This window comes from Petaurus breviceps, unplaced genomic scaffold (assembly GCF_028583685.1).
Source record: "Petaurus breviceps papuanus isolate PSGF00001 unplaced genomic scaffold, PetGlider_PUasm1.0 99, whole genome shotgun sequence".
NCBI lineage: Eukaryota > Metazoa > Chordata > Mammalia > Diprotodontia > Petauridae > Petaurus > Petaurus breviceps.
In genome coordinates this window covers 14,776,130-14,785,403 of record NW_027187465.1, presented here as the reverse complement: position 1 = coordinate 14,785,403, position 9,274 = coordinate 14,776,130, and the positions used below count along the sequence as shown (strand labels likewise).

General features: G+C 41.2%; 1 protein-coding gene across 1 annotated transcript in view; it reads right to left on the bottom strand.

The window, feature by feature from the left end:
* The window catches only part of KSR2 (kinase suppressor of ras 2), a 587,222-nt gene that overhangs the window by 126,636 nt on the left and 451,312 nt on the right, over nucleotides 1-9,274 (bottom strand). The window contains exons 10-11 of the mRNA XM_069081397.1: nucleotides 7,031-7,241; nucleotides 1,055-1,213 (exon numbers count right to left, since the gene is read on the bottom strand). Coding sequence (XP_068937498.1) covers nucleotides 1,055-1,213; nucleotides 7,031-7,241 — 370 coding nt within the window. The remainder of the gene's footprint in view (nucleotides 1-1,054; nucleotides 1,214-7,030; nucleotides 7,242-9,274) is intronic.

Sequence of the window (9,274 nt, the reverse complement as noted above, 5' to 3'; positions counted from 1 at the left end):
AGTTTTCCCCCAACTCACTCAGTATTTCATAGGAAGAATCCAACTGCCCTTCATTTATAGCTATGGGAACTGAAGTCAAATGTTTTACTCAGGATCCCAGCTAGAAAATGTTTGAGGCAGGATAACAATAACAACAAAAACCATTAATAATGATAAAAACAATGATTGTTTACATAGCACTGTAAGTTTTGAAAAGCACTTTACAAATATGGCATAGCTAAGACAGAAATGTTTAGCATGACTTCATATATTTAATAAGTATCATGTTTCTTACTTTATGGGAGGCAGGAGAGGGAGGGAGGGAGAGAATTTGGAATTGAAAATAAAATAAAAACCAATACTGTACATGTATAGCCCATATCAGATTGCACACCATCTTGGAAAAGGGGAATGGAGGGAGGGGAAGAAAATTTAGAACTCAACATCTTAGAGAAGTGAATGTTGAAATTAAAACAAACAAACAAATAAATAATATTTTAAAATACTATGTTATTTTATCCTCACAACAACCCTTGGAGGTAAGTGCCATTATTACAATACCCATTTTATAGATAAGGCCGTGGGTTTAAAAAAAATTATTATGAATTCAAGAGAAGCAGGTATGGACTTCTAAGATGGAACATCCTGTTAGTGAAAGTACTGAATCCAAGAGGGTAACACCGCTAGTAAGTGTGTGTAGTCAAATCTGAGCTCATCTTCCTAATGCTAAGCCCAGTATCCTAACCGTTACACTGCACTGTGACGATTCCACCAATAGTTTTTCCCATACTCCTTCCAGTTTCTTCCCAGATCTATTTGGTAGAAGGAAGGAAAAGCAGTTTCCATCAAGTAAATCCCTGTCTAGCTTCCTGATCCTGGAGAAAAGGTCAATATCTAGCAAAGGGCAGTCACTGGAAGGCAATGTGGTAAAGTAGAAAGGACATTTATTTTCTTAGAAGATGATCTCTGACATTCTGGTGAAGAAGAGAGCATTCATTGGCTTAGAAGGCAATCTCTGATAGTCTGTATAACTTTAGTCAATGTATTTAATCCCCCAGGCCTCAGTCTCCCCAACCATAAAATAGTGGTGGTGGAGGTGGTGGCCGTGATGGTGGTGGTAATGGTGTGGTGGTGGTGGTGGTGGTAATGGTGGTGGTGGTGGCGATGGTGGTGGTAATGGTGGTGGTAATGGTGGTGGTGGTGGCGGTGGTGGTGGTGATGGCGGTGTTAAACTCTTTATGGGCAGGGAAAGCTTGATTTTCTCCTTGTTGCCCTGTTCCCTACCATAGTGCCTTATACATAGCAGGTACTTAATAAGCACTTGCTCGTTTGATGCTAGGTTTTTTGCCTGTGAGAGTGGATCCCCTCACAATTAACCACCCCCTTCCAATGGCTGACATGGAGGGTATGAGCCCAGGTCTCTGTGTGAGGTAGGGAAGAGTAAATCAAATTGAAATAAGTCTAATATTTCAGAAAAGGACAGGCTTTGTTTCCTCACAGGTACCAGGTGAGGGAGGCTCCCCCAGAGGTGCTTCTGGTCGGTTTCTCAGTCTGTCCAGATTGGTCAGATGGATATTTCCATGGTAATGCACATGTGAGTCTAAGGTATCATGGGCTAATGGCATGTGGAGATGGAGATGAATGCAATTAGTTTGTGATATAAATAGAGTCCTGTGGGACACGTGAAATTCATTTTGATAATTTAGTGACTGACCCAAGGGCTTTACACACTTATGGCTGTTTAGAAGATCATGGAATCATAAGATCTGAGAGCCAGAAGGCTCCTTCGGTACCACCTGGTCCAAATGGACCTGAAGAAGAATCCTTCCTACAATGTACCAAGCGAAAAAGGAACTGGGCATGAATAGCCTAGGGAAGACTGAGAGGCACATGAGGACTGTCTTCTAGTATTGGAAAGGCTGCCATGCAGAGAGGGCTAAGATAAGGGTAGGGTAGTAATTTACTGCTTGCAATAAAGCTCATTCCACTTCTGGATACCATCCATTCTTAGAAAATTCCTACGAGGGAGCCAAAGCCTGCCTCTCTGCAATATGACCTGGAGTCAGGGAGATCCGAGCTCAAATCCAGTTCCGGACACTTATTACTGCCTGGGCCTGAGTTATTTACTTCACCTCTCCCTTAGTTTCCTCATCTGTAAAATGAAGATAATAATAGCACCTACCCCCAAGAGTATTGTGCAGATAAAATGAAATACTATTTAGAAAGCATTTGTGTCTAATGCTGGCCATCTCTCGGGTTGGGGGTGGAGGGAGGAAGAAAAAAGAAACATACATGAAAACTTTGTTGCCTTTAGAAGCAATAGCAAATTGTACATAGTAGATTTGCAGTTTCATGTGCAATCGTCTTTTTAAAATTATCTTATGTTATGGAAATGCTTGTTTTCCCCCCACATATTAAAAAGAAAAAAACAAGAAAGCACTTTGCAAACATTAAAGTATTATACAGACACTAGCTATTATCGTTGGTTTTTTTTTTTTAAGCAATCAGGGTTAAGTAACTTGCTCAAGGTTACACGGCCAGTTATTTCTGGGTGTGGTGCTAAGTATCTGAGCCTGGATTTGATCCCCAGGTCATCCCAACACTGGAGCCGGTACTCTTACTCGCTGAGCCACATGGCTGCCCCTATTATCATTGTTAATAATAATAAGAGCTTGGTGTTTGAACCACAGAATATAATTCCTATGTGTCATCTCTTTAAACATCCATGTACAAGCCGATAGGAAGTTTCAGAGAAGCCAGGAGGTAGCAGAATGCAGGTTGTTACTTCTAGTTTTTGGTTTGGTCCTGATCTGGTTGTGGGGGGCGGGGGCAGTCTTATGATTTCATTGATATAGGGGACTCCCGGTAAGGAAACTCTCTCCCCCAATATCCATCAGCAACTGTTCTGTGGGCACTGAGGCTATGAAAATTACCCGGCCAGGGTCATAGAGTCAGTATGAGTCAGAGGGCACTTCTACCCAGCACCCATTTCAGGCCAGCCTTCTATCTGTCACACTGAACTGAGTAATAATGTCATAAGAGAGTCTAGGAAGGAATTGAATCTCTAAGAGTATAAAGAAGGCTTGCCATATTCATTGATGTGGCATACTTTGTTGTTATTGTCGAGTCATTCATTAGTGGCCACCTCTTTGTAACCCTGTGGACTCCAACATGCCAATGCTGTCCATGAGGGTTTTCTTGGCAAAGATACCATGGTGGTTTGCCATTTCCTTCTCTGGCTAATTTTACATATGAGGAAACTGAGGCAAACAGGGTTAAGTTATTTGTCCAGGGTCACACAGCTAGTACATGTCTGAGACTGGATGTGAACTCAGGTCATCCAGACTCCAGGCTCAGCACTCTATCCAAAGAGCCACCTAACCACCCCAATGTGGCATGCTACAAGGACACATATTTGAAGACAGACTTTTCTATCCTCAATCTTTGCCTCAGAACATTAACTCATCATGTTCAGTACTGCCTTGGAGAGTGAATACTTGTTTGGATTATGGTCAGTGGTAAAGGATGTATCCCAAGTCATCTTTCCAACACAAAAATGGCTTCCCACATTCTCCATTCCTGGGAAATGTACCATGCATTTAGGGTCCAGTAATGAAGCTGGGCTTACACTAATTTTTTTTTCAATGGTGAAGACAGGATTCCACCATATACTCTTGCCTGGTTTCCCTTGAGACCAGTGGAAAACATAAGACCATAGATTTAGCAGTGGGAGGGATTTCAGAGATCACTGAATTCAAGCCTCTCATTTTATAGGTAAGGAAACTGAATCACAGAGAGGGTAAGTCACTTCCCCAGCTTTATTCAGCTACTACCTCAGGCAGAATTTGAATTGAGTTCTTCTTGATTCCAAGTCCATCATTCTCTCCACTGTGCCACCTAGCTTCCTTGTGTTAAGGGCACAATTTTGGAACATGGGACAAGGAAAATCTAATTGGCTCAAGTGGAGAATAGGAATCCCACATGACAATGGAAAGAGCCATGGAATTAGAGAAAGAGGCTCTGGGATTAAATCTTTTTTCTACCATTTGTTATATAAATACATATATCACACATACATACATACATACATACACATATGCATATACATATACATGATCTTGGACAAATCACCTCAGTTCAGCTCATCTGTATCCTCTACGTGAACATGTCTTCCACCAAAGAATATATGCTCCCTGAGGGCAGAGCCTATCTCACTTTTATTTCTGTAGTCTCAGTTCCTGACACATCATGGGAACTCAATAAATGTTTGTTGATTAACTGAATTCAGCAAGCATCTATTTAAAAAAACTACTTTGTGTTGCACTATATACAAAGTGTACAAAGACAAAAGAGAGACAATTCTCTGTCAAGATGATCTTTCTCAGCCTCACTTTCCCCATCTTAATATATCTATAAAAATACCTGCCCTACCAATCTCCTAGGGTTATTGTCAAGATTGGATGATAGTTTAGAGCAAAAATGACCCTTAGAAATTATCTGTTCCAACTAACTCACTTTACAGATGATGAAATTGATGTTCAGAGAGGAGAAGTGACCTTCCCAAGGTCACGTGAAAAGTAATGTCAAACCCAGGTCTTCTGATTCTAAATCTATCACTCTGTACACTATACCATAATGTTTTGATGAAAAAGAAGTCAAGTTACATGGCCAAGGAATAGAATGACTTGTTTGGTCTGAGATATTGAACACAACAAAACTAGTCAAAGAAACTGATGATTTTTAGTCTAGAGAATAAAATACATTGTCACAGGCAAGGAAGGAAAGGTACATAATAGCTGTTTTCAATAAAACTAATTAGTGGCAGTTCAGTGACTGGAATCTAGCTCTTTTGACACCTGAACAAGTGCTCTCCCCCTGCCCCTCCCAGACACACACCAAGCTGGAAATGAAAACTCGGGTTCAAGGTTGCACAGTCATACAGTGATCTGACCTCAGTGCCTGAAATGGAACTTGGAATTCTCTATCGTCCAGATAACCATTTGGCAGGTCAAGTTGAGGCAAGGCAAGGCAAGAAAAGAAGCACTGATTAAATATTTAACAAGGGCTAGGTCCTTGGCTACACATGGGATACAAATAAAGGCGAAAACAGTGCTTGCCCTCAAGGAGCTCACAGTCTAATGGGGGGTGGAAAAAACCAACCAACAAGGTACATAGATGGGATAAACTGAAGGTGATCTCAAAGGGAAGGCATTTCGATGGTGCATCCAGGTGGTCAGTATTCTACGTGCTATGCCAGATCTTCATTCCAGGGTAGAGTAGAGTTATTACTGCATGGACCTGCCAGCTTATGGAATACACAATGTCTCCTTAAATATCCAGCATATAGTCAAAGATGGGGAAGATGAACCAGCAGGGGGCTGGTCTTTGAGTGAGTGCAGATACACACCCTCCCTCCCCTTCTGCCACAGACTGATGAGGGTGGGTGGAGGGAGCCAAAAGAGCAATTTTAAAGGTATTCTAACCAAATTGGCTCTGGAGTCATAGAAGCTACATCATAGTCTGACAAAGAGAATTTGAGCCGAGAGACTGGGCAAGAAAGGGCGGCGGGGGGTGGAGAAGAAAAGCAACCCTTTGGACAGATCCCATCCACCTTCACATCAATGCTGCAATTTAAATAGAGGATAATTTCTCTCTCTTATCAAATTCTCTTCTTTGCAGACAAGCAGAATGATGCCATGGTTATTTCACCCTCTGCTCCTGTTAATGTCCACCTGACATCGAAATCCTGTCTGCAAAGTCAGAGAAAGAAAGGTCCTTTGACTTTGGGGCTCTCAAGGTCAACTTGCCTTTAGTGGATCAAGTGCTGGACTTGGAGCCAGGAAGGCCTGGGTTCAAATCCTTACTCTGACATTTACTAGCTATGTTAACCATGGGAAACATACTTTCTGTCTTGAGGTCTCCATTTCCTCAGTGATAAAATAAGGATAATTATATATACCTCATGGGGTTACTGTGAGACTCAAATGAGATAATGGATTTTAAAAGGCTTTGAAAACATTCCAACCAAGTATAACGGTCATTTGGTGTTATAATTATAACGATTATTATTATTCCTCTCATTCCTCTCATCTATTTAGATGAAGTTGAGATAGAAATGTCCTGACAGTCAATAACTATTAAAATGTATGCTCATCCTCCTTTGCAGCAAGAGAAGAGCAAATGCCAAATCTGCATGTAAATCTCAGGGTTGTACAGAGGCAGAAACCCCACCATGGCAACTGGGAGAGCCAGAGTGGGGGGGGGGGGGTAGGGGTAAAAGGCTGCCAAAGCCTGAATTAGAAACTTAGGTTTAGTTTTGTGGAAAAACCAAAAAGGATGACCACCCTCCATACCCCCTGACAAAACTAAGAACCCTGCTGCTTAAGAAAATTAGAAATCTGAATGGGGAGGTAGAGGCATCTTTAAAAAACTGGTGTTCTTTGGGAAAGTGTACTTTGGAAAATATTTTCTTTCTCTAAATAGCAAAAATAATCAAACAAAACAAACCCCTAACTAATGTAACTTCTATTTTCATACTATTTCAAGGTTTGCAAAGTATTTTCTTCCCACGACCTTTTAAGGTCGATATTTCCATTATTGTTATTCTCATTTTAAAGGTGAGAACATTGAGGCTCTAAGAATTAATTGTTCCAGGTCCCACATTTAATAAGCATTAGAGTCAGGATTAGAACCTAAGCCGCCTAATCTAGCAAGCTATGTCAGTGTGTCTCTCACATCAAAAAAGCCCCACCAGGTAGCTCTATACCAGCAGCAACAGTATAACCCAGGATAGTCAAGGAGAAGAACCAATCATGCTGCCTTCCCTCTTAAGCAAAAGGCAGAAAGGTAATGTGTAGAGCAAAGCATACAGGCTTCCAAGTTCTGCCCCCTGCAAAACCAGTGCCAAAGAATCAGCCACTGCCAACAAAGACCAATCATCAATGTATCTATCATCACCATCATCATCACCACCCCATCATATTTATCACTACCATCACCATCATCTCCCACCACCACCATCACCATCATCTTCATACCATATCATTGTCACCATCATCATCACCCCCACCACTATCATCTTCATATCTATCACCATCACCTTCATCATCACCACCATCATCACTTCCATCATCAACTCTACCATCATTTTCATATCTATCATCACCAACAACACCTCCATCATCATCACCATCATCACTTCCATCATCATCTCCATCATCAACTTTACTACCATCATTGTCATATATCATCATCACCATCACCTTCATCATCATCACCATCATCACTTCCCATCATCATCTTCATCATCAACTCCAAGACCATCATTACCATCATTATGGGATCATAGATATGGAAAGACCCTTAGACATCACCAAGTCTAATCCCATTACTTTATAGATAAGAAGACTGAGACCGAGAGAGGTTATAAAGTTACACAGCTGAGGTAGGATTCAAACTCAGGTCTCCCTAACTCCAAGGCTTGATGGGCTAAAAGACTCTATCCCCTGTGCCATGTGTCTTCACAAAAACCTCAAGAGGAGAGAGTAGTCAGGAAAATACTGCCTAAATAGGCTCTCTTCCAGTTATATCCCCCATGTCCAACAACTCTGGGACAACCTTAAGGCCTTAAGGATCATCACCTTACATATCTCCAATATTTTAGATAGGTGATTCTACTCTATATATGCTCTTGAAAAATAAAGAACAATTAATCTGCTTTTAAAACAAATACTAGTCATTCTCAATCCCTAAGGATTTTCAGCAAAATTCTGGTCCCAGCTCCCAGTCTCATAGGAAGGGGCACTGTATTCAAATAAATGAAATTCTCTCTCTTTGGCACTCGAGTTGGACTTAGGGCAAAATGATTAAAATATCACCAAAGACATACACAAGCTGTGTAACCCTCAGCAAGTCATTTAACATCTGATTCTCTTTTTTCTCATCTGCAAAATGAGAGGCTGACTCAATGGGTCTAAGTTCTTCTTTAGCTCTAAATCAAATGAGATAAAATTTGTAAAGTACTTTGCAAACCATAGAGTTTATGTTAGCTACCGTAATGATGCTATAAATTACATAATGAATTGCCCTGGGCAAGTAACTATTTACAAGGCTATATTATCAAATCTCTTTGAAGTAGCCAATGTTCAACCTCCCATCTGGATTACAAAGAAATGGAACCGGAGGGAGCCAAATTAAGGAACAGTCTGCATATCCAGACTTTGCATCTCTCTGGGGGTAGAGTCAATATTATAATAGTAGAAAGCTTAACACACAGAATGTCAGTGATGGTAGGTCATATGTTCAATTCTAAGCATCTATCTGTCCAGCTTATTCTACCACAGAATGAGAGAGAGGTATAATAGAACATAACCTAGATTTGGAGACAGAAGACCTGAGTTCAAATCCTAGCTCTGCTACTTCCTATCTGTGTGACCTTGAACAAATCACTTTCCTTCTTTGAGTCTCAGACTTCCCCTCTGTAAAATGAGAGTATTGGAATAGAATGCATTTCTATAGACTAGTGCACTGAAAAGGCCAACGGTTTTGGAGCTGGATGACTGAGTTCAAATCCTGCCTCTCCTTTTTGCTACCTGTTGGACATAAGGCAAGTCACTGCCTCGCTCTGGAGAGGAGGGGAGCTTTCTCATCCAAAGACTGATGACATAGGACTAAAGCAGGGATTGTGCATGTTTGAGATCTGTGAGCAGCCTGGGGAAACCTGAGGACCCCTTCTCAGAAGAATGTTTTTAGGGGTGGCTAGGTCATGCAGTGAATAGAGCACCGGCCCTGATGTCAGGAGGACCTGAGTTCAAATCCGGCCTCAGACACTTAACACAAAACTAGCCATGTGACCTTGGGCAACTCACTTAACACTAATTGCCCTACCTTCCCCCTCCAAAAAGCAATAACAACAACAAAAAAAAAGGAATGTATTTAAATGGCCAGAATAAACCAGAGGACAACAAAGGAAAACAATTATATTGAAATAGTTTGTGTGTGTGTGTTTGTATAAAATATTAACATTTATATAGTGCCTACTAAGTACTTTACAATTATTATCTCATTTGATTCTTGCAACACCCCCAGGAGGTAGGGACTATTATTAACCCCATTTTATGCATGAGGAAACTGAGACCAACAGAGATTAGTGACTCGCCCAGGGACATACAGCCAGTAAATGTCTGAGGATGAATTTGAACTCACATCTTCCTGACTTGGGCCCAGTTCTACCCGTTGCACCACCTAACTGCTCTCTCTGTGTACACACACACACACACACACACACACACACACA